The sequence below is a fragment of the Centropristis striata genome, chromosome 17, assembly GCF_030273125.1.
Source record: "Centropristis striata isolate RG_2023a ecotype Rhode Island chromosome 17, C.striata_1.0, whole genome shotgun sequence".
Taxonomy (NCBI): Eukaryota; Metazoa; Chordata; class Actinopteri; order Perciformes; family Serranidae; genus Centropristis; species Centropristis striata.
This window is the reverse complement of record NC_081533.1, coordinates 36,058,954-36,085,133: the sequence shown is the minus strand read 5'-3', so window position 1 is coordinate 36,085,133 and position 26,180 is coordinate 36,058,954. Positions and strand designations below refer to the sequence as shown.

At 39.0% G+C, this 26,180-nt stretch overlaps 1 protein-coding gene across 1 annotated transcript in view; it reads right to left on the bottom strand.

Moving 5' to 3' along the window:
• Positions 1-26,180, bottom strand: part of LOC131989833 (ankyrin-2-like) — a 123,592-nt gene that overhangs the window by 35,452 nt on the left and 61,960 nt on the right. The window contains exons 16-33 of the mRNA XM_059355175.1: positions 25,352-25,450; positions 24,095-24,193; positions 22,767-22,964; positions 21,957-22,055; positions 21,680-21,778; positions 19,840-19,938; positions 19,278-19,376; positions 18,015-18,087; positions 13,425-13,566; positions 10,777-10,864; positions 10,585-10,688; positions 9,683-9,721; positions 7,536-7,760; positions 5,898-5,996; positions 2,953-3,107; positions 2,117-2,328; positions 243-447; positions 55-151 (exon numbers count right to left, since the gene is read on the bottom strand). Coding sequence (XP_059211158.1) covers positions 55-151; positions 243-447; positions 2,117-2,328; positions 2,953-3,107; positions 5,898-5,996; positions 7,536-7,760; positions 9,683-9,721; positions 10,585-10,688; positions 10,777-10,864; positions 13,425-13,566; positions 18,015-18,087; positions 19,278-19,376; positions 19,840-19,938; positions 21,680-21,778; positions 21,957-22,055; positions 22,767-22,964; positions 24,095-24,193; positions 25,352-25,450 — 2,231 coding nt within the window. The remainder of the gene's footprint in view (positions 1-54; positions 152-242; positions 448-2,116; positions 2,329-2,952; positions 3,108-5,897; positions 5,997-7,535; positions 7,761-9,682; positions 9,722-10,584; positions 10,689-10,776; positions 10,865-13,424; positions 13,567-18,014; positions 18,088-19,277; positions 19,377-19,839; positions 19,939-21,679; positions 21,779-21,956; positions 22,056-22,766; positions 22,965-24,094; positions 24,194-25,351; positions 25,451-26,180) is intronic.

Below are 26,180 nucleotides of genomic sequence, written 5' to 3'. Positions count from 1 at the left end.
ATCTCAGTCACCTTAAATCAACAGCTGTGCTACAAAAGATCTGTTTTCTGTTACCTTGCAGACACATTGGTGGTGAAGGAGACACAGTCATTGATGAATGTTAATGGAGTGGTTCCAGTTATGTCCTCCCATTGAGCCGGCGTCGTTCCACCTGCACACAGACACCACAAGGTTGACACATTAAAATATGAGAATGTGAGTGTGTGGAGTTGGTTTATACACAGCTTAACGTGTTCTCCTACCCGTTATACTACAGAGTAGTCGTAATGTGGGGGTGTCCCCTCCAAAGCCATTGAGGACCAGGTCAGAGTTGCTCTTGGGGACGGGGATGGTCATGGTGATGGGTTTATGGAACTTCCTCCTGCGGGGCTCCAGGGTCACGATGGGGCTGAAGGTGGCCTTGTTCCCCAGGATCTTCCTCACTACATCCACACTCACTGGCTGGGCCTGGGAGAGGAGACAAATATATATAATATATACGGCAACCTTACCTTCTGTTGTCAACTAATCCTTCACAGGGGTTTAACTTGAGTTAAGGCCATGCACTGAGAAAGCCCTCCGGACTGAAATGTTGGTGTCAGTGAACTTTCTACATGTTCGTCACGTAACTGACTACATCAATGACATACAGCAACCATCTCGTCTAATTCAGCAAGGGCACCATCAAACACATGGTGAGGCATTAGAGATGTAACGATACACTCAAATCTCGATTCCATATGACTTCCGATACAGGGTTCACTATCCACTTTTTAAAAAACTTAGCTTGCAGATACATTGTGAATGAAAAATATTCCTTAATTATTTCTCAGTCAAAAAACGCAACATTTATGAGGTAGGGTGTAACTGCAAACCACAAACTATTCAATGCATGCATTTATATAATATAAAACTTTTTTTTCTCTTATCTTTAATAAATTATAGAGAATCCCTTTTAATTTCTCTGAGGTAAATTGTGCAAAACAAGATTGCGACTGAAATTATATTTTAGGTTGGATCACAAAAAATACATTTTGATTTTTGAAACAAATCCCACATCAAAATAAATAATACAAATTAATAAATCTCAAAAAAACAAACTTAGACTTGCATGTCTTCCTAGTTTGGAATACATTTTTAGCATCATTCTCAGATAGAAACTGAGATCTCACATTCACAATGTCCCCAGTTGGCTGTTAGCAAGCTAATGTTAGCTATATGTTAGCAAACTAATGTTAGCTATCTGTTAGCAACAGGTTGGCAAGCTCAGGTTAGCTATTTGTTAGCAAGCTAATGTTAGCTAACATTCACTTTTGTCCTCTTAAAAGTTCTGTTTTTTTGGTTTGTCAGATTTTACAAACGTAGATCTGGTATTTAACTTGTTGGTGGCACATTTCAGCACAAAGCAGCTGTTAGACATTTTCTGTTGTTCGCTAACAGACGAAATTGTCAAGGAGGCTCCTTCATTCAATGCAAAGTCAACAGAGAGTGATGGTTGTTTTCCCCTCCGGTGGGGACGGGATGACATTAGATTAGATTACATAAAATTAGATTAGATTAGATGAGATTAGATTATACGTTATTGATCCCACAACAGGAAAATTCACTTGTCACAGCAGCAAAAACAGAAAAAAAGAATTTAAAAAAAGTAGTAGTAGTAGTTTGAATGAAAAATGAAAAATATGATTTCAGGTCAACATTATATAAAATATATGGTGAGTACTGTAATGATAAGTGCTAACAAAGTGCTCTGTCTCTTTAACTGACAGTGACGTATGCCGTTGAATAAGTGGATTACGCCCTCTGCTGTTGAAAAACAGTATCACAATTAATTTTTCAACTGAATTAAATGTCTTGCAATGCATTGTTACATCCCTATAAGGTATTAGCCAAAAGTGAATTCTTTCCAGCAGGAAACAGTCTGGGTTATCTACACAAACAGCCGGACACTACTACACGCCAACACTTTCGCCTCGACTGAAATTCCTTAGTAATCTACATAGGAGACTTACTTTTTAATGTTGGCATGGTTTGAGTACACTATGATAAGACAACTACACTGGCAAATGGACAGTATATATATATATATATATATGTATGAAAGGCTACCGTGGACTATCCTGATGCTTGATGTTACCTGCAGTCCGACCCTGATCCTCTTGGTGAGGGCTCCCTCAGGAAACACCGCCTGGACTTGGGGAACAACAGTGCTACTCAGGATTCCTCCTTCAGGTCCAATCAGATTACTGTCTTGCTTGATGCGTGACACCACCGCAAAATATTGTGGGAAATCTCTAGTGATGATACGACAAACACGCTTCCTCTCCAGCTCCTCTGGGGTGTCCAGCTCTGGAGGAGGGGGCAGAAAGGGACAAAGATTTAGGAATAGAGGAATAAAATTATGCTTTTTACATCTGCTTTCCTATACTGTAAAAAATGTCTAAAAAAACTGCTAAACCATGACAGTAAAAGACCGTAAAAGACCGTAAATGTATATATTTGCCAAAACTGTACTTTTTTTAAGGTTCTTAAAAAAAAAAAAAACATTACTCCAGTGTAAAATGCACTGGCACCATGTGTGTAAGAAAAATATACTGCAATATATATATACAAGCCGTCATTGTAATTTTTGCATTTATCTTTTTAAGTGTTAAATGTTTTAAACGCCATATCTCTAACAAAAATATACTGTAATATTTAATGGTAAAATCTTTAATTCATGCAGCATTTATAAAGTATTTTCTTGTCAATCATATGGCAGAACAGCGTTTCTTTTGATGGAAAAACATTTTATTTATACGGTAGAAAATGGAATAAAACGCAAAATCAACAGTGCCAATATCTGTTTACCGTAATACTATAAAAAATTCTACTGTATTTATTACGGTAAAGTTCTGGCAACCACAGCTGCCAGTCTTTTTTTATTTTCTTTACAGTGTATGGTGCATTTTACTGGTGGAGCATGAGACTGACCCTCGTCCATGCCGTTGAGTATCTGGTTGAGTTCCTCCTGGGTGTGTTCACAGTGATGCTCCTTCCAGCTCTCTCCGGTCTCACTCCTCAGGATCACCAGCTCCCTCTCTTTCCCCCGCAGAGCAGCGAAGTGGGGGATCTCCACGATCACAGGGCTGGAGGGGTAAAGGCCGGTTATTGTGAGCAAGTACAACATGTCACAAACAGTGTGTGCATATGTGACTCTGGGCATGTGTGTGTTGGTAATTGCCACTAAAGAGTTGCCGTACTTGGTCTAATTTACTTGGACTATTGTTGGTCTAGAACATTATTCTGAGGTTTCCCTTCAAAATGTTTTCATGTATTGTTCTTTTCAATGTTTTGCTTTTAGTCCGGAGGCTTAGCTAAATAATGGGGACACGCCAGACAAAAGCACCACATTTTTTCAACATGCTCTCTATCTCTATCTGTCTAAAAGACGACACATGACACTGGATGAAGACAGCCAGGTCTGGCTCCCTGTGGGAACCATTCTACTGCAGTGAAGTGGTCAATGTGGTTGTAAAGGTGCAAGGTGCTCATGTAAGAAGGCACAATGGAATTGCAAAGGTCTTTGTAGTTGTAAATGTAACAAATAATATGAGTAAAGCTAATAAAGTTAAATTAAATGTATGCATGTTATTCATTTTTCAGAATACGTGCACTGTATATGACCTATATCAATATACGTCTGACTGCTTAGGAACTTTGAAATTACATAAATACATGGCAAAAGTGAACATATCTATTGGATCAAATAATCATCTGGTTATATTCTTAATAGCTTTAAATGATTTTTTGACCCAAAAAATGTAGATTTTGACACCAAGATTGACCTTCCAAGTGGCTTAGAAGATATATTGGTTCTCATAGACTTTATATGGCTGCTATCTCCGATCCGCAATCTTGATGAAGTGACTCCTACTAAAAATTGAAACCTATGGTGATAGAGAGCATGTGGAAAAATGTGTTGCTTTTGTCCAGCGTGTCCCCATTGTTCCTAAGCCGCCTGACTATTTGGTTCTATTCCCCCCAGGACAACACAACAGGTATGGATGTAGTAACAGTTCTACTGCCAGATAGACTTCCAGCATGCCTGCATCAATGACTCACACAGCACATCACAGGCCTAACCTGGATGATGGAAGGGACCTGATATAGGAGACTGACAGCCAGCACCTTCTTGCCTTTCCATGCAAATTATGATGCAGCTAGCAATAGCATCTTGGATGTACTACTGGGTGGTAGAATAGTTGATTACATTGCTGGAGCAGTTTGAGAAAGTGGTAGAAGTTCTGCTTTGAAAACTCCCACAGGGGATGACTTAGCCCTCTTAAAATATTAACCATTTCTAATATTTAAGGGTTATATAAGGACTGAGTAGTCACTTCAATACTTACCTGATATGCATAATCACAACAAGCTTGCTATAACATATCTATAAGAGGCATGCTACAAGTACAATCCGGCATGGGACAAACACAGCTAGAAAGCAGATCTGCTGGTATTTTCATGTGATATTTTGATGGTTCTGTGGCCTGACAGTAGATGAGAATATTCATTTTTTCATGAAACATTGACTGTGATTCCCACTTTAACTTAACTTTTACATGACAAGAAAAACAAAGTCAATCAAACTGTATCGTCAAATTGGTTCCCTATCTTATCTACCACGTTGTTGTTGTTGTTGTTGTTGTTGTTTTTTTCTCATTACAAAGCTGGGGGAGGGGCAATATTAAGAATATAAGTATCCAAGATTAAAGTCAGGAGGAAAGTCTTATTATCTGACATTAGTGTTTACAAGGAAAAAAGGAAGCATGTGGTTTTTCACACCAGGGGCACCATTAGTTGTAGTGTATTACTCCTCCAGTGGATGATGTCATCAAACTATACTAATCATATTTAACAATAAGGCAAAACTTGTGATTTTAGCCCAGAATCCCCAGATATCAAAGGCATCTCTTTACAGTCATCTAAATGCAGCAGTTCAATCTGCAAATTACATTGTAAAATAATCACAGAACACATTAATTCACTCAGGAAGTTGCGTTCCTGGCAGTTTAATTGGGGTAAGGGCTGAACTTTTCACCTGTTTTTTTTGTTTTTTAACGGAGGTTGGCCAAAATGTCCACATTTTTTATTCTAATAGCCGACACCAAGGCCCAGATGTGTGACTGTGATAAGCAACAAGAAGTAAAAAAAACATGGTTTTAGCCAATGTTTCAGTCATGTCCATGTCATTTTTTTTTTGTCATTTATTGTCTTTTTTTTTGTAATTTTGTGTCTTTTTTGGTCATTTTGTGTCTTTTTTAGTAATTTCTCATCCTTTCTTAGTAATTTTGTGGCTATTTTGTTTCTTGATTTAGTAATTTTGTGTCTTTTTTAGTCATTTTGTGTCATTTTTGGTCATTTTGTGTCTTTTTTTAGTCATTTTGTGTCTTTTTTTTGTCTGATGTTGCTATATGCTGATTATTTTGACAAAGAAATTTTTTTTTTTTTTACTTTTCGATCTCAGAGAATAGTTTTTCCCATAAATAAAAGACTTTCGTTTTGAATATTGTCCCCCTCCACCTGCTTTGTAAATATTTTTCAAATGTACATTTCCCTTAATGCGCCATTATACTAATAACAGGCCACACAACCTTTAAAATTTCACCCAAAAATAAAAAAAAATCTTAAATCTTCTAACACACATTAATTAAGAAAAAAGGACGCAAGAAAACATAAAGGCAAAATGTAAAATGGTAGGCAGAAGAGAGGGAGTGAAGAAAGAGAAAGAGTGAAGTGGAGAGGGTCATAGGAACCAGATGAGGCACAACACAATAAACTATGGACAAAATGACATCAAATGAAGGGTTTGTAAAATGAAACACTGAGATCGGCATCCATGGATTGTTTCATATGCAAAACCGTTTTTTCCACCCTACCCGAGGAATTTTGTCCCCGGCGGGCCGAGCTGGAGGATTCTGCTAACCAAACTCTCTCCCTCATTAAGAGGTGGAGGCGCACTGGGGAGGTGGAGTTTACTGTGTCAGTGTCCATACGCAGCAATGAGGAGAAAGAGCAAACACAAGGTTTTGGTTGGGTGAAAATAGAAACCTGGGACTGACTGGCAACACAAGAAGAGATTATTAACAAAGTGCTCAACTGACTCGGAATAGATGTGAAGGCCAGAAGTAACCCTAACCCTAATGATACGAATAAATATATACACAGAGTATATAAAATTAATCAGATATAGCATCTTGGATATACTGTGTAGTTGTATATATATATATATATATATATATAACCCTAACCCCCCCTCTTTCACCCTCTATCTCTCTGTCTCTCTCTATTAAAATATGATTAAAACATGATGAAATGGTTTAAAAAAGAAACAATTTTTATCATATTATTACATCCTACACCTACATACGTTTTCTAAAATCTGTTTTTAATCCACAATGCTCTTTGGCCTGAATAAGCCAATAGTGTCGTGGAAAAAAATATATAAACAATCTTTTTTTAAAAACAATCCCAATCAAATAAATAAAAATGATTTGTAATAAACTATTATTGTCTGTTATGCTGGAAAAACACACTTTATTGGATTCTAGGTTTTGGCTGTGAACTGTCTGTTATATTGTCACTGCACATATATACATATTTGTACACATCTCTATTCACTTCAAATTAATTTCTATATTTCTGTTTTATTTCTATGTGTACATATCTCTATTTACTTGTTATAGTAGGCTTTATTTATCTTTATTTTATCTACATACTTATTTCTATTTCTATACAGCAGCAACTGTAACAATTCCTCCAGGGATCAATAAAGTATTTCTGAAAGAGTTATATTTTAAGTTGTATTATTATTATAACGATATATTAGGAGAGACAACATATCAAACCAATCATGGTGCGATATACTGGAAGTGGGGTTAATAAGAAAGGCTTTTTCATCAGGGGTTAGGGAAAAGGTTGGAAAGAGTTGGACAGCAGCTGTTATGAAAGAAAACAGAGCATGCTGAAGAGCAAAGACTAGATATCCCTGGTGCTGGGAGAAAGCAGGAGCAGAGAAACAGTTTTAGTAATGCAGAGGCAGAGGTTAAATAAATCTGAAAGAAAAAGGGGCAGCATATTGTGAGATTGTCATTAAAAGGGATAAGCAAATACAGTGTACAGGTGGAACCTCTTCTTCCTGTTTAACTGAGGCTTTCACTTCTCCCTAGAGATATTAAACAGGCGGCAACCTCCTGGTCTGTGCAGGAGGCAAACCAGGAAGTGCCTTAAGCTGCAGTCTGCCGAAAATTCCAGCAGGGGGCACTGCAAAAACATTTATGTCCATTCATTTCAATGCAAAATTTTAAAACTTCTCACTTGATTTATTCCCTCATAATTTTTTTTTAGGACAACACTTTGGTCTCAATCGCTAGTAAAAAATCTTCTTCATATCTTCATATTAAACAATCATCGTCACGTAGTATCATTTCATTCACCTGCTGATTTGGGTTTTTTGATATTTTGCTACTTTCCTTCTCTTTCTCCTGTACAACTACTGACTCATGGAGGGACCTTACCCGAGGAACTGGGCCCCAGAGGGCCCCACCTCGATCAGCCTGCTGGCCAGGCCCTCCCCCTCCACCATGGGGGGCATGGTGGCCAGTCGGTGCCTCTTCACCAGCCGGCAGGTCACCCGTGTGGGCGCGCTGCACTTCCTGGGTGGGATGATGATGCGGAGGCCGTTGTGCCGGCAACCACGCATGGCTCCGCCCCTGGCGTCCACCATGAAGCTGACCAGGAAGCTGAGGCGGAACAGGAGATAATTCAACAAATTAATGACGTTTTCACAGTGAGAATTAAGTGCTAGAATATGGACACCAAAGCTTCTCTGTAGATTATGTATTCAAGATCTAATATGAGCAGTAGGGCTGCACAATTAATCCAATTTTAATCATAATCACCATTTTGCTCGCCACGATTAAATTAACCTGATCGTCGGTGATATTTCCATTTTAAAATGCGTCTCTCCTGCATATCTAATCAAACACTTTCTACACCAGTAGTCCACCAACCACCAGGGGGCGGGGCAGTGTTTCTCCTGAAAACAGCCTGGTTGCTGATTGGATAGAACGCTAAGCAGGATGTGACGCAGTACTCTACCCTACAACAACACGCAACATTTGTAAAAGCCAGCAAAGCAGTGTTGCAAATTAAGCGACTTTCTTGCTATATTTAGCAACTTTTCAGACCCCCTTAGCGACTATTTTTTCAAAAAAGTGACTGGTGACAAATCCAGAGACATTTTCTGGTGTTATTGGAGACTTTTGGAGACTCGTTCTAACTCTTGTTAATGAGCCGCAGGGGTCTGAGGCTCTTCTTAACGAGCCGCGGGGGCTGGTGGCTCTTTAAGAAGAGCAAGAATGAGTCGAATCGGCACAGTCCTCCTGCAGCAGTCTTTCCCAGCTGCAGCTGGAGCCGGAGGGGATGTTAACCCCTTAGCGTCCAGTCTGCAAATTGCTAATAGGCAGACACTCTGTGCACATACTAAAAACTGTTCCTATTGGTTGTTTAAAAGTAGTGCAATAAAACCCTAACATGATGAATAATGGTGATTATAATCGTGATTACAATATTGATCAAAATAATCATGATTATCATTTTGGCCATAATTGTGCAGCCCTAATGGGCAGTATTTCAAAAGTTAAAAATGAAGAACTAATAGCTGACTGAGGTGTTTTAAACTACAAAGGACTCAAAAATTGAGCTTGAAAGGTCACTTTTGATTTTGGAAGCAGCAGTCGTCCTCAGAAAACTGCAGCTAGTGGAGATTTTTGTTGAGAACTGACACCTCCAGAATAATGGTTTTTACATGAAGTCCTTCAAGGCAAATCTGTGTTTTTATGACATGTTTTGTCTAAATGAACAGGTTATGTATTGATAAACAAAACCAAAAAGCTAGTCATATTTTGGACAGATGGTGATCTTTGGTGTCTATTTTCTCAACACTGAACGGTCAACACGCCTCTGACTCTGTAAATCATTTTGATTTGACACTCTGACTTCACTCCTCATGCAAAGTGGCAAATACTGTATGCACATGGATCACACATGTCAATGGGTGGGAGAATGGCTGTTTGATGTGACTGAACCCTGTTATAATGTGATCCTGCCCTGGCTTCAGTAAAACACACAGCACAGCTTTTACTAAACACACAAAGACATTAAAACACAAGTTATTGAACTGAGCAACACGATTGTTAGAAGATGTCTATAAAGCTCTTCTGACTCTCAAACAGTAGATCAACTACAAGATTCTTCCTGCTTAAGGAGATCCAAGCTCATGTTCCTGTGCACGGTAAAGAATAATGCTTATTCTATATGATAATAATTGAAATACATTCTCAGGTTGGAGGGTATGTTAGTGAAAATGCACAATAAACAAGACATTGTATGAAATCTGCAAACATGCCCTCAACTTTCATTGCCTCCTTCTGTATCAGGTGATCTGTCCATTAGGGACTCACCGAGAGAAGCTAATATTTTGACAATTTAAGTCAGATTAAAATGATCTGACACATTGTAAAGCCACAAAACCAACAATGAGGCAATGTCTGTTGAAGACAGGGACACAAACACCTCTCCACCTGGAGAGCACACTGTGAGGGGAGGAAGAGAACGATGAAGATGAGGAGGACAATGGTTTAACCAAGGTGCAGAAGGTCACCTGCTGTGGTCTCCATGATCAGGACACGGAGAGGAATGGCTAGAAACAACAACCACATCAGACACAGAATCAGGAACCAGAAGAGAGAAACAGCATCAGGAGAGTCAGAATAAGGAAAGAGAGGCAGAGCAGTTACAGCCTGTTGTTTCACATTTCAGTACTGCATGTGTACTGTAGGAGAGGAGAGTATTTACAGTCATTTCACTGAATATTATATAGCTTGCTAAGCTAACTACTTAGCTAACTTCTTGGCTAAGTAGCTTGCTAAGCTAACTACTTAGCTAACTTATTGGCTAAGTATTTAGCTAAGTAGCTTGGTAAGCTAACTCCTTGGCTAACTTCTTGGCTAAGTAGCTTGCTAAGCTAACTACTTGGCTAACTTCTTGGCTAAGTTGCTTGCTAAGCTAACTAATTAGCTAACTTCTTGGCTAAGTATTTAGCTAAGTAGCTTGCTAAGCTAACTACTTGGCTAACTTCTTGGCTAAGTAGCTTGCTAAGCTTACTACTTAGCCAAGTAGTTAGCTATGTAATAATACAAAAACGTTTTTCTTCATAAAGTATGAGAGGCAAAATGGAAATAATGATCTGTTGTTATCAAAAACAAGATATTTATAGAATACTTAAAATATTCAAACATAAAATAGGTTGGTTAACAAAAGATAGAGCACAGAAACACACAGAATCATTTTTGACCCATGTGTTGCATTAAAGGGTTAATGCAACACAACGTACCTCGCAGCTCTCAGGACCTGGAGGAGACTGTTAATGCATATTCATGAGTTTACAATATGTTTCAGTACATGCATCCGTTTATACTGAAACAATCTGTACATCCTGCGCCCACGATGCTGTTTAATACGTAAACACTTTGATTGCTTATGCCATAATAAGTGAGGACCTACCCAGAGTGGATGGGGCTGGAGGATAACGCCACGTTGTCCAGGTTCTCTGTGCCCCAACTCAGACGGTATGAGTCCCTCTCATTCTCTCTGCTCAGTGAGGAAACCTGGAACCAAACCAGACTCTTATCAGTTACTGAGTGAAGCAACAGTATATATTCATATACTGTATATGGAAACAGGGCTCATGTGTACCTGGTGGCTGGTGAGCAGCTCCTCCATCATGCCTTCATGTTTGGGGGAGTAGTAGCTGTGGTGGGTGGGGGTGAAAGACCTGTCGGAACTGGAGCAGAGAAGAAGAAAAGCAGTGAAGCCAGTGAAGCTCAGTCATCAAACAAACAGAGATTACTGTTGAGAGGACAAACTATCAAACCAGTTGATGTGGACCAGATTTAGTTTAGGACTTGTATGAATGTCAATGAATGGACTGGTTTCACACTCACTGAGTTACAAATGTTTAAATGTTGGTAAAACAACAACTGTGTTTCTCACTCGTGATGTCACTCACTCTAAATCAAACCCAGACTATCCCATTAACGGCAACAGGGTCACAATACAAGATGAACAGCATCTCCCACACTTTTTACATTTTACAGTAAATTCAATACGTCTACTGTAGCTCTAACTTTGTAATTTGTAATACTATAAATAGGTTTTAATGAAGGGTTAGAACCGGCCATAACAGAGTCTGTCGAGCACTTTAAAACATTATTTAAAACATATTTAATCTCCTTGGCGTTCAGTCCCAGCTAGGTAAGAATTTTTGGCTTTTTTACTCTTTTATTTTCTTTTTTAACTCTTTTAAAAAAAAAAATATTTTTATTACTATTATATTGTTTTAATATTTTTAGCATTTTCATTGTTTTAATTGTTTTTATTTATAAATATATGTGTGTATGTTTTTTATTGTATTTTAATAACTGTACAGCACTTTGGTTAACTAAGGTTGTTTTTAAATGTGCTCTATAAACAACAACAGTGGCAAACCATCACTCTGACAGTGATTCCACCATGGTCACCATTTTTGTTGAGTATGTTACCAAATTAGAATGCTGGCATCATAACTCATTTCAGTGGCTTTTAACCCTCTGGGGTCTCTGATGGTGGCGTCCTGATCAGATCACATGATATTTTGAAAAAAAAACTGGGGCGCTGCTATCAACTTCACTCCAAGTACAGACCTGAAACTTTCTCCCAGTTTTTGATGTTCCTAGCTCATGTAAAACCAAAGATATAATACTTTTAATTTGATAGTACAGAAATATTTGAGTGTTGGTGGAGCTGTATTTTGTTTTGAAGAGTTGCAGCTAACAAGGGAAAAAAAATGTTTTGATGGGACTTTTTGTATATAGTTTTATTATATTTAAATTTGACCTTATTATATGTTCATATTTTATCCTATGTTTACATTTTCAAGTTCCAAAACAGTTCATTGACCATATTTGTGGTTTTTATTGTAGTAAATAGTATAATTTTTCAACTCGGATTTCATGATTTTTGGGCTCAATATGTTGATAAAGTAGGTTAAAGTGAGAAAATAATTGTCAGATTATATAGGTGAAGTAAAAATGGATACCAAATATGGGTATAGAAAACGTTTTTTATGTGGCCAAAATAGTCTCAGAGCCCAGAGGGTTAACAGCCAGATATAATATAATATAATATATAATATAATAACTGTTATTCCAGCAGTGCTGAAGGTGGAAAGGCCTGGCCAGCATCAGCACATACCTCTGCATTCGACTATGGAGGCATGACAAGGAAGACCAACGATGAAGTATGAGCAGGAGAAGTTGCAAAAGACACACAAACACACAAATACAGGCAGTTAGTTGTTGAGTTTATGGTGTCACAGGTACATACAGGTACACACACTGGTTAATGACCATGCACAGTATATATGAGGATTATAAGTTAAAGCTGAGAACATTTTTGCCCTAAAAGCCTAAATTTGGTGCCTCTCACACATTCTAATGCCACTATTCCATCTTAATCATTGCATGTTTTAGAGAATCATTGTAAAGGAGAATAAGGGCTCTTCTGTTTATTTAAGGCTCTTATTCTGACAGTCTTTGTTGAAACTTTATAGAAAACATGGTTCATTACTCAAAGCTTCAATGACACACAGTGCTCCAGTAGGACATCTAGTGGTCAATAAAATGAAGTGCAATCAAGACGTGTCATTGATTGGCTCATGGATTTATTTTCAACTACACTAGTTGACTGTATGTTTCGAGTCGATACAACAACAATATTGCCAGTAACGGGGTTTCCCGGTGGCTCACACTGGTAGAGCGCGTACCATTAAGGCAGAGTCCTTGCTGCGGCGGACCCGGGTTCGAATCCAGCCTCTCCCCCTTTCTATCTATTACTTTCAATAAAGCATGAAAAATGCCAAATAAATAAGCTTAAAAAAATAATGATATTGCTAGTAATAATAAAGACATTAACTATTGAAGACCAGTTTTAGATAGTTAGATAGATAGATTACTTCATCCCCGAAGGGAAATTCAGTTGTCACTTTCTTATTTGATATGTCTGTTACCCTATATAGACTTCACTTTTGTGTTATGAAACACAAATACAGATTATATTATGGATTTTGGCCAAGAGTGTTTTGGGGTTCATTGGTGAAGAGGTTCATGGGTGGGTGGGGAAAGAGATCAGTGAGGTAGCGGTTCACTTCCACAGTAGTGTGGTGATTCGGTGACGTTCGAAGCACTTTGCTGCTTCGAACGTCACGAGTCACGTGACCAAACCACGCCTCGGCACAGTGCTTCGGGACGTTTGCTTCATGAGCTACCGCGCAGGTGTCGGAGCTTCAAGTTTCAGCGGATCCCTACCTGTCGGTGCGCCCCCCCTCCAGGCTGAAGCGGAGGTAGTTCATCCCGTCCAGGTACTGTCCTGGCAGCGAGTCGTCTCCTAGCTCCCTCAGGTCCTCCGCCCTCAGGTACTCCCCTCCGTCACCTGTCATGGTGTCATCACCTGGACAGAGAGAAAGAAGAGTGGAGGTGTATTCATGAAGAGAACAACAACACAAGAGGCTTAAAGTAACACTCCAGGTTTTTTTTGTGCATCTGGCTGTCAGGTTATCATTTATTAATAAGAGATGGACATCAAACATGTTGCTAGGCTACAGATAACGGTTAGCATTAACTAAACCAAGTCAGACTTGTTGTCATGTTCTGTGTAAACTTTGTGTGTGTCCCTTTAAGGGTCATTTATTTTGTCATGCCTCAGTCTTTGATGTGATTGGTGGGTTAAGTCACGTGATTTTGAGCTTTGATCATGAAAGCTTTGATCTCTTCATGCCATGACGTCAGCTTATACTTTCTAGTTTGCTTTATCATTTCACTGTTTTGTCTTGGAAAAGGATCGCTTGTAAGTTATCTTCACGTTTTTAATCATTTCAATGTTTAGTTATTTGCATGTTGTCTCTGTTAATATATTGTATTATTTCTGTAATTTCAGTTTTACAAGATTATTTCAAGAGAAAGGCAACACTAAAGATCTGTGAATAGTATTCTAGTTTCTGTCCTTCTTTTGGAATGTGTTCGCTATCTGTCGATGTGTGTACAGACTCACACACTGAGGACAGAAGACTTATCTTTGGTCCATGTATGTAGATAATTTAACCCATTAACGCTTCCTATGGAAACGACCTCACAAAGTGTGAAAGATCATTTCGATCTTGGGAAATATCTGCGAGATGAGACTTCACACACTTCCAGTAGCTCTGAGGAGTATAAATGTAAGCAATAATGGTGTTGTATGTCATCAATATTTCAAAATGTAAACAGTGTATCAGTATTTGTATTCAGATTTGAGATTAACGTTGTTAAAATTAATGAATGTAATGAGTTTTTAAATACATGTTCATTGAACCATACTGCAACATGCTGCGATTTAATTTGTTATGAATATTGAACTCAATGAAAAAGTTCTATAGTTATTAATAAACATCTCCATCAGTTTATGTAAGAAGAAATTAATCACAGTAATATTAACATACAAAAAAGATTAAATGCTAAGAAGCACAATATTCGTGAGTATTTGTATTTAGTAATTGCATTTTTTAAAATAAATAATTAAAAGTTCTTCAGTTCAATAATTGTATCTTTATTTAATTTGGTAATTATATTTTCATTTGGTTTAATAATTGCATTTTTATTCAGTTAATATAAACTAAACTATAAACTATTGGTCCTAGCACTTATAGGATTATTGGAGTAGCAGTTTAGCATCTGATGTTAGCATACTTACCCTTAAGCTTTAGTTAAGTGTCTGCATAGTTAATTCACCAAATTCACTGTTTTTCTGTTGTCTCACACAAAGCAGATGGATGTTACTGCAGCGTTCTCTATGTAACAAGCTCTCCTGCTGTTCCTCTACTGCCCAGCAGGGGGCAGCACCACTACAGACACCAGGGCCATGAGTCCTGCAGCAGCGTATTGAGGGGACACTTCACTCTCAGACATGTGTGTGTTCAAAGAAGTCTTATAACAGACAGTTAACTGTGATAAATTAAAACAAAATATACTGATTTACCAGATCAGATGAGGAGTATTGGTTTGATGGAGTGGGCCTCTAAGGGCCGATTTAATATCCCCCACAAAGATTTTTATAAGTATCGCCAAATTCATCACTTTATAGGGTCTCTGTTGACTGTCAGAGCTGGAAAACACGATAGTTCTGGCCAAATCTTCCAACGGACGGATTCCCATCTATTCTATTCTATTCTATTACATCTATTCTTCTCTACTTTCCTCTGATTCTTCAGGCTGAGATTTATTTATGACATTTAATTCTGTAGACTGAGATAAGATATGCAGCAGAACTTTTTTTCTTCATAAAGTATGGAAATAATGATCTGTTGTTATCAAAAACAAGATATTTAAATAATACTTGGAATATTCAATCATAAAATAAGTTCATATCAAAAGCACAGAAACACAGCAGCATTAAATAAAATGGGAAATTAATGCACATGGAAATCAATGCACATGTTGTGCATTAAAGGGGTGTCAATATATTGTGCATCAAAGGGTTAACACTCCAAACATAATAAAAGTGGTGTTCATTTGTGACGATTATTCTGCTGAACAATACAACCAATGCAACAATCCCATAGCATTCTCAATAGAGCCTGTGGAGATGCTACTTCTGGGTTGGCCTACAGAAATATGTCATTTAATCTGCTCTCTGTTAGAAAAGGCCTCTGAGCTGTCGGAGGAGGGAGTTACTGCTGTAAATATCCATTTCATGAGGAATTCAAACGAGCTGTTTCACTTTCAGCAGCATTCTGTATTGTTAATACTGCTCACTGCTACTGGCACAACTTCCTAGGACACTTAATATAATATAGAATATAACAGAACCATTGCTAATGTTAATCATAACACCTGTGCTTTCTCACTCTGACCAGTCACATGTCTGCTGTACTGTGGTGCAGGTGGTGGCAGCAGGTAACATGGCCTGAAGGTGCAGCGTGAGGCTTCAGCTATAGGATACTATGCTCAATGCAGCAGTTGGAGTTGCCTTTGGTCTGGTATTAAGCATGATGCTTGGCCAGCATAACAAGAGAAAACATACTGTAGTTAGACAGAGATGTTGTGGTGCCGTTAGTATACTGGCTACCTGGAGAGGGAAGAGCGTAAAAAGGAGATGAAAACTGTTTTACAATAAAATAGATACCAAATTAATGTCATAATACCAATGCGATAATCCATCTTGATTCAGATAACAGAGCAACAGTAGGGATTTGTTGAGCAGCATTCCAGGAGTCAGTCAGTGTTTCCCAATGATTACTCTAACACATGATTATTATTACTATTATTATTATTATTATTATTATTATTATTATTATATTAACACACAGGCATGAGACTTGACTATTGTTTGTGTGTTTTTGTACCTTTTGGACGGGTTGATGGCTAATTTCCTTGTACTACCCTGTGCAATGACAATAATCGCTTCTGATTCTACTAATAAGGGAGGGAAAATTTGTGGCTGTTTGTAGCTCAGTCTAACTGGTTTCAGTGAGCAGACAGTTAGTCCATCAGCAGGCTCAGTCACCATGCACAACACACTGCACCACTGCTGCTAAAACACACTCAGCAAGTCCTCACAGCGTGCTGAATACCTTCCTCATCCATCGGGTCGTCTGACAAAATATCATCATCAATGGATTTCAGAGCTGTGGGTTGACAGCACAGTCACTCACTCACTACTTCCTAAAACTGGTAGAAAAGATCTCTAAATGTCTTTCAAAAGAGGGACAGAAATGTACAAAACCCTTTGCCTAAAGTGGAATTGGGCTGATGTGAAGTTTTGAGGTTTCATACTATGTCAACAGCAGATAAACAAATGTTTAACAGTTTTAAATGTCTTCTTCCTGACTACGTATTGAGAGCTAATGAAAGCTACAGTCAATGATTATCAATCTCCATAAAACTGCATCAACACATTTATATTTTTCGCCCACTTGGGGGCAGCATTGGTCTTCATGCACGTTTCATATTTCACACAGCTATTATTAATACACATTATGGTTCAGTTCAGCTTTTAAAGGAGTGTCCAGTGGTTCTGAAGGGAGACTATATGAGGTAGAGTGTCAGTCAGTACCAGCTGGGACTTGAACCTATGTCCTGCTGTGGACAGGGCTTACAGCGCAATGTATTTTAGTCACTGAAAAAAATAATCTCACACTATATTTACAATATTTTGACTGCTTTACTTTAAGGTCAGAGAGCCCTTTCTGACATTATATATACAAGTCTTCAAAGCCTCTTACTGTCAAAAAGTAATTTTACCTCACAAGACACAGTGTTGTTGTTGGACACGTGGTTAGAATAATGAGAGATCTCTTTCCATCTGAGGCTACACTGCTAGTTAACACTGTAGAACTTTCCAGCAGGTGTCTCACTCTTTGGTTTTGGTTTCATTTACTTGCTAGTCAGGACTGGTACTGGTTCCTAGTCAGGACTGGTACTGGTTCCTAGTCAGGACTGGTTCTGGTTGCTGGTGAGTAGCTGCAGACTAGCATGGTTGGTGTTTAAATATCATATGAATGAGTGTATCATTTCATTCATTAATTCTGGGTTTTGTGTTTATGTTTGCATTACAGGTTCACAACCTAATCAACGCCACTGTTTACTTTTCTAATTAACGGCACTAATAAGCTAACTAGCGGTAGGCTAACTAAATAAGCTAGTGGTAGGCTATCATAGTGTAACAGCTACCCAATGTGTGATGCTTATTGTGTATGTTGAGATAATAAAAATCATAAAAGTGACTGGAGTTGTATCCGCCGTACCTATCCCGATAACCCTTCCAGAGGGGAGTTTATTAAACTATAGGAGATAGATTATTATTAAACTATAGGAGATAGATCAGTAAATCACTGAGCGTCTCTAGTGAGCAGCAGGACTCACCCTCTTCATCAGAGACGTCCAGCACTTCAGTCATGGTCTCTGGCACGTTCAGCTTGTGTTTCTCCGTCACCGTCTGGCAGCACGGGGAGAGAGGGATTAACCCATTAACCATGTGGGAAGAAAGGGATTAACCCATTAACCATGTGGGAAGAAAGGATTAACCCATTAACCATGTTAGAGAACAACAGGCTACTAATGAATCCATATAAGGTATGAGTTTCACTTTCTGAAATGATTGACAAAAAATATTGAACTTTTTCATGATTTTCTAATTTTTAAAAAAACAATTTTAAACTCTTTATTTATAGATCGTTTTCATTTTTCAGTACAGGAAAGTAAAACAAAAGACAAATACAAAACACTGAACAATTACCCATATTCAAGGTCCGGGGGTGATCAGTAAAATCCAGAAGACAGCAGTATAATACCCAATACACGCATACAGTCTCACTCATTACCCAAATAGGCTTGCCATCGCTTTTCCCCTAAATCTTTTTGAAGTCTGACTGAGTAAGTCATTTGCTCTAATACATGTAATTGATTTACAATATTAACAAAATAATTTATAGTGGGAGCATTTTTCTGGAGCCAACATTTTGTGATGGCCTTTTTACTTGCAGCCAGCAAGACCTTAAGTAGCTGCATGATTTTCTAATTTTTTGAGACGTACCTGTAAGTTCGCATTTTAGCATCATGGGGGCTAACCTTTCATACTCAATGAGGATTTAAAATGTGTTTTTGGTGCTTGAAGGTCTGTGGTTAACACAAGCTGAAGAGATATTAACATTTTGTTGTATGACTTAAAATATGTAAGTAAATACCCTCACTTTTGAGTTTTTACATGTCCTAAAAAAGGCTGTCGCTAACCAGTGGCTAAATGAGACTACAGTGGTTGTCGGTTGTCAACAGTCGTGACGTAGAAGTTATATTAGCGTGGTGTAGTTCTCTATAGCATAACGTAGCTTTTTACTTCTCTCAGCTGCATTAATGCTTCAGTCTTAATAAAAGTGGTGTTCATTATCCTGCTGAACTAAACATGTAAGCATCAGTAACATGTGTTTGAGCTTATTTTCTGCAATAATCCAAAATCCAATGCAAAAATCCCACAGGAGAATTCTCAATAGACCCCATAATAGAATGATAACTTTGCTTTTGTTTTTCCATTCCAGCACAGATAATTGCTGTTGATAACCTTCAAACTGAGGGTGTAATGGGAAGAGGACATGATGTGTTGTAGGTGTGTATTAATGTATTATGACGTACCGTAGTGGTGGTGATGATCTCCTCAGTGACGACCCTCAGAGTATCCACCACTGAGATGTAGCCCAGCCTCCGGGCGATTCCCAGTGCTGTGTTACCATTCTGGACAGGAAACACAGAGAATGAGAGGAGTGATACTACTACTGATACTAATACTGATACTAATACTGATACTAATTATTGTTCTTCTCTCGCCAAAATACACTGTTTTGGACACAAGCGGTCATGTTTTAACACTGTAAAACCCAAATATAGTTATCACGTTTTTTTTATAACTATTTTCTCGTTATTTTAACTTCTTCTTGTGACTTCAACTTATTTCTTTTCATTTTGAATACTTTCTCATGACCTCAACTTCTTTTCTCATATTGGCCTTTTTTGCGTTACTTCAACATTTTTTTGTCATTTTGGCAGTTTCTTGTGATTTCAACTCTTTTTAAGCAGGAAACATGCAATTTGACTCATATTCAATCCCTGCAGTGATTTATTGATTCATCATCATTAGTATCAATGATTGGGTCTAGTGATTATGTCCTGTACAGTGTGTATTGTGTTGTTGACGTACCACAGTGATAGCATTAGGCTTGGCGCCGCTCTGCAGCAGGACGTTGATGATGTGTGTGTTTCCCTGCTGGGCTGCCTGGTGGAGGGGAGTGTATCCATTCTGGAATAAGGGAAGACAGAAGATGAAAATGAAAAGGTCCAAATAGATCATTGAACAGATATTCATAGTTTTCCTTGCTTTCTAATAGACCTTGTCTAAATGTCCTACTAAATGTCCAATTAAATTAAACTGACATGCTGATATCTGATATATTTATAATTCCAGTCTTATAAACAGCCCTGGCTCAAGGCTGTTACTGGATCATAAATTCCCCTGGATGAGCACTGCAGCAGGACTCTACTTCCCCTCAACCTCCTACAGACACCTGTTGACTGTCTGCTGCTGTCTGGGGCCTAAGCAAGTTGGTCTCCATAGCAACCGCTATGTTATCGCTGTTATCAGTGTTTTGTTTCTATTATTTTTCCTCCTTTCCCCTCCTCACGTTGTGCTGTATTTCTCCTAACCTCCTCCGGGCGATAGAGACCATGTACACAGGAACAAGGGCCAAGGTGGTGACCCCGGATGGCAACAGCGAGGAGTTTGATATCCGTGCCGGCGTAATGCAGGGTGACACCCTAGCCCCCTTCCTCTTCATCATAGTCCTGGACTATGCACTCAGGAAAGCCATCAGTGGACGAGAGCAGGATCTTGGCTTCACTCTATCACCAAGGAGGTCGAGAAGACACCCCAAAGTAGTCCTGACAGACCTGGACTATGCAGATGACATCAGCCTGCTCTCCGACAATGTGGAACAAGCTCAGGAACTCATGAACAGAGTGGGAGTGTGCCAAGGTTGGCCTTAGACTAAATGCCAAGAAAACGGAGGTGATCAAGTACAACATCTCACCAAAACATCCACCTCTCACAACTACAGGAGGCACTGTGCTGAAGGAGGTCAAAGACTTCAAGTACCTGGGCTCATGGGTCAATTCAACAGAGCAAGACCTGAAAGTGAGGAAGGCACTTGCATGGAGGGCCCTGAATGGCATGAGCAGTGTATGGAACTCCAACCTCCCCCGTAAACTCAAACTTAGCTTCTTCTGTGCAACTGTGGAGTCTGTTCTCCTATATGGCAGTGAATGCTGGACCCTGAAGCCAACCTTGCAGAAGTCCCTAGACGGGTGCTACACCAGAGTGCTGCGTGCAGTATTAAACATCAGTAAGGGTACACATGTTACCAACAAGACTCTATATGAGGGCATTCCAAGGTTGAGCCAGAAAATAACAGCCAGGAGAATGAGACTAGCAGGACACTGCCAAAGGCACCAAGAACTGTCGGCCAGCAAACTGGTGCTGTGGGAACCAACACACGGGCGCCGGTCTGTGGGACGTCCCACACCAACATATGTGGACGTACTCAAGGACGATGCAGGAGCACAAAGTACCGACGAACTGGCCAGATGTATGGAGAATCGGGACGACTGGAAGCAAAGATGGAAGGCTCGTCTGAGGACGACCTAGAGAGTCATTTCTGTCTCCCTGTCCTGTCCACCTCTATCATACTGTATGTGTTTGTGTTTTTTTTTAGTATACGTTTGGACGGGTTGATGCTACTAGTACTTGTTACTGATATACAGCATGCAGTAGTGACAAGAAATGTTGGATGGTGTAACAAGAACATTTGTTAGTATAATAACAAACTGAAAAAACCCCTGAAAAAATCTTGTAAAAATGGTAAAAAAAAAAAAAAAGACTGTATTATTATGAGAAAACTTTCTCATTATATAATAAATGTGGAGTACAATAACAGCATAAATATTCAATAATGAATGTTAAAAACAGTTATAATGACTTTCGGTACCTTGGTCTTGGCATTGACACTGGCTCCATTCTGAAGCAGGAAGTTGACCATCTTGGCGTTACCATAGTGACACGCTACAATAAGCGGGGTGTATCCCAACTGCAAAAAAACAATCAAGCATAACACAAAAAAATACTTACATTTATGAAGAAACATTGCAAGAATACAGTTATTGAAGTTGATGATTTGAGCAGAATGGGAGATAAATGAATTATATTGTCTTTTAACCAGAAGGTGTTACAATAAATGCAGAAAATGGCAAAAAGTATGATCGTACTTTGGTCTGCTGGTCGAGGTTGGCTCCGTTGCTGGCAAGGATCTCAGCAACAGCAACTTTATCCTCCTGGGCTGCCAGATGGAGGGCAGTCAGGCCGCTCTGCAGGAGGAAAACACACATTCAGAGCAGATTCTGTCCAGGCTTGTTGTTAAATGAGCTAATGGAGCTCATACAAAGCACAGGTTTGGTTAAAGTTTCATTATTTGAGGACTAGGCTGATTAGAGATAATGAAATTAGGCGCTAATATGTAAATGTACTGTGATAAGGAGTGCAAGTGTGTGGAACTCAGTACCTGAGGAGGTTAAACTGCTAACAACATACAAGGCCTTCACAAAACAGCTGAAATTGTGGCTTATCAACACCTCCAGCTGCCAGCACTAAAAGATAAGACTGTTGTGTTGTGATGTTGTATGTGATGTATTTTTTTCTTAATCGTATCGTAAGTGTTTGTATATGTATTTTTTTCTTAATCATATCGTAAGTGTTTGTATATGTATTTTGTATATTGTATGTATTTTTATTTTTTGTTTTTGTTTTTTTGTTTGTTTGTTTTTTGTTTCATAATTCTCTGCTTTTTTACATCACGGCCAGGGGACTACAGATGAAAACTAGCCTTCTGGCTAACTCTGGCTTTTTTAACCATGTGTAATCATGTGTTTTATGAAATTGCACTGTCCCCTTTTAAATAAACTAATAATAATAATTCAACAGTTTTCAGACATAATGTAGTTTATATAAGACACAGTAACAGGTGAAATGATGTATAACTCCTCATACTGTGTGACTCTAGTGGTAAATGATTACAGTACCTTGGTCTGGACGTTGATCTGGGCTCCCTTGCTCATGAGCAGGTCGGCCATGTCAGCGTGGCCCTCCTGGGAGGCCAGGTGGAGCGGAGTGACTCCCTGCTTGGTCAGGATGTTGGTTTCTGCTCCGTACTGCAGCAGCACCGTGGCGATCTCCATCTGGTTCTTCTTAGCAGCGATGTGGAGAGGAGTGTATCCGTTCTGATGCAGGAGGACAGGGAGAGAACCTGGTGAACGGCTGAAGGAACCTGGGACTGCTGGTTGTTGACCTGACGTCCTCACATACCACAACACTTGGTAAGAAAAGCTTTGGTGTCATCTTATTACTATGTGCTCATGTTGCCGAGGTGATGCTGTATATCTTTTCTTGTCCTGTCACCTCTCTGTCATATTGTATGTGTGTTAAGTATATGTTTGGACGGGTTGATGGCTAATTTTGTTTGCTAGTACATGTTACTCTGTGCAATGACAATAAAGGCGATTCTGATTCTGATTCTGATTTTTAAGCACCAAAAATGTCATAGATAACTTGAGCTCACTGAAGAAAAACAAGGCTGGCTTTATGTTCCTTATAAACAAATCTCATGTGCAGAGCCGACCAACATGAATGTTTCTGCTAACGACTACTGAGTGTTAAAGGCTCTGAGCCACAAGGTGGTTTAAGAGTTCATTTATTATTTTAAGTGTTCAACATGCTTATTTCTAGATTTGACAATCTTAATTTAATAAATCTTGTCAAGGGAAATTATCTGTCCATGCAGCAAGATCATTTCCCTCAGATTCAGTGTTGGAGCTTGTTTTGCAGTGTAGTCTGGGTATTTATTTACAATAAAAGGGACAACACACCAAAATACATTTAAAAAAAGGTTTTAAACAGGCAACTTTGAAAGTGTATTAGTTCCTTCCAATAAAGAGAAACGTAGTAAAGTAACTAGTTACTACTTTAGGGCAGTAACTTAGTAAGGTAACTAGTTACTACTTTAGGGGAGAAACTTAGTAAGGTAACTAGTTACTACTTTAGGGGAGAAACTTAGTAAGGTAACTAGTTACTACTTTAGGGGAGAAACTTAGTAAGGTAACTAGTTACTACTTTAGGGGAGTAACTTAGTAAGGTAACTAGTTACTACTTTAGGGGAGTAACTTAGTAAGGTAACTAGTTACTACTTTAGGGGAGTAACTTAGTAAGGTAACTAGTTAGTCTTAAAAGCAGCTTTCCCCATCACTGGTCTTAATAGCCTGGAGGTTGGACAGGTCATCTTTTCCAATGTTAATTAGCTTAAAGCTCAGCCATGATCTCCAGCACAGTGTCTGCTGACTGTGGGGACCCTCACCTTGGCCATGGTGTGGGGGGACGCTCCTTTGTCCAGGAGCAGGAGCGCCACCTTCTGGTTATCATAATGTGCTGCCACATGGAGCGGGGTGAGGCCGTTCTGTCAGAGAGGGAGTTAGCATGAGTTAACCAGCAGTTAGTGCAGCACACCACACACACACACATCCTGGTACTTCTATCTTTGTGAGGACCGTCATTGAAATAGTGGATTCCCGAGCACCTTACCCTAACCCAGCTAGTCTCAACCTTGGGGTCGGGACCCCAATTGGGGTCGCGAGATAATTTCTGGGGGTTGCCAAATCATTTTGGAAGTCAGCTCTGTCTCCGCTGTGTTAAAGTGTTCATGTGTTTTAGTATTTTTGGTCATTTAATGTCTTTTTTTGGTCATTTTGTGGGTTTTTTGGGTATTTTTGTGTCTTTTTTGGTCATTTTGTGTCTTTTTTTGGTCTTTTTGGGTCTTTTTTTGGTCATTTTGGGTCTTTTCTTGTCATTTTGTGTCTCTTTTGGTCATTTTCTGTCTTTTTTGGGTGATCTGAACTGTGCGTGTGAGATTCTGTTCAGTGAGAGGGGGTCGCGGACAACATGCATGTTAAATTGGGGGTCGCGACTCCAAAAGGTTGAGAACTGCTGCCCTAACCCTACCCTAACCTTCACCATCACCACTAAATCCCAACCCTAACCCTAACACTAACATAAACTAATTGTAATCTTAACCCTAAAACAAAGTCTGAACCTTCAAACAAGCCTTTAAAATGAGGACATTTCAGCCGGTCCTCACTTCACAAAAATGTCCTCACTCTGTTGGTTAAAAACTTGTCCCGGTCCTCACTTTGTAGGAAGTACAAGAACACACACACACACACACACACACACACACACACACACACACACAAATAAAGTTAATAGGAAGTGTTAAATGGTATAAGACTGATTGATTGATTTGAATTAAAGGATCACTGAGTGAATATATATTGTTGATGTAAAAGGCTTCTGTTATGTGTTAATGTTCTCTGGGATGAATCATCGTTAATCCAAAGTGAAGGAATGTCTTTATTGAAACTAGGCTTACCAGTGTTCCCGTAGTCAACTTAACCTCAATACAGAAAAATATCAAATATATATAATAACAAATATATATAGTTACATGTACATGCAGAAAAAAGGGTTCAACAAAACATTTAGAGAGTGGACATGACTGAGATCATATTGTACATAATATGCTACATTACATTTAGATGGTGTGTTTTTGGATGCATACCTTCCCAGCAAAATCAGGTGGAGCACAACGCTGCAGCAGAAGTTTGGCCACATCCAGGCTTCCATACTTGGAGGCCACATGAAGGGGAGTGAAGCCCTTCTGAGGAGAGAAACAGACAAAGATGGGACATTAAATATATATATATTATATATCTATACACAGGTGGAGATTAAATACAGGACATCTATACACAGGTGGAGTCCATTAAATCAAGTCAGACGTTATTATTGATGTCATTTTTTGTTTTTGGTGCGTATGATCCCTCCTGGTAAATATTTTAACAATATTATAAGAAAAAAGCAGGTCAATCTTTTTTTTCAGACCAAACTATTTGAATGTTACACTTGACATTTATTTTTTTGAATAATTTAGAATATCAATACATATTAGCCGTGTTTCCTTTAGGGGGAAGAGTGGCCACCCTCTCAAATGTCTCAGCTCTGCTACAGAGCTAACTGTTAGCCTGTTAGCACATACACACTATACTGCTACAGAGCTAACTGTTAGCCTGTTAGCAATTTGCAGACTGGATGCTAAGGGGTTAACATCCCCTCTGGCTCTGTGACTGCAGCTGGTAGAGACTGCTGCAGGAGGACTGTGTCACTTCGACAAAAGTCTCCAATAACACCAGAAGAAGTTGCTTGATTTGTCGCCAGTCGCTCTTTTGAGAAATAGTCTCTAAGGGGGTCTGAAAAGTCACTAAATATAGCAACAAAGTCTCTAAGTTGCCAACACTGCTTCGCCTGCTTTTACAAATGTTGCGTGTTGTTGTGGTGTCCAGTACTACGTCACATCCTGCTTAGCGTTCTATCCAATCAGCAAACAGGCT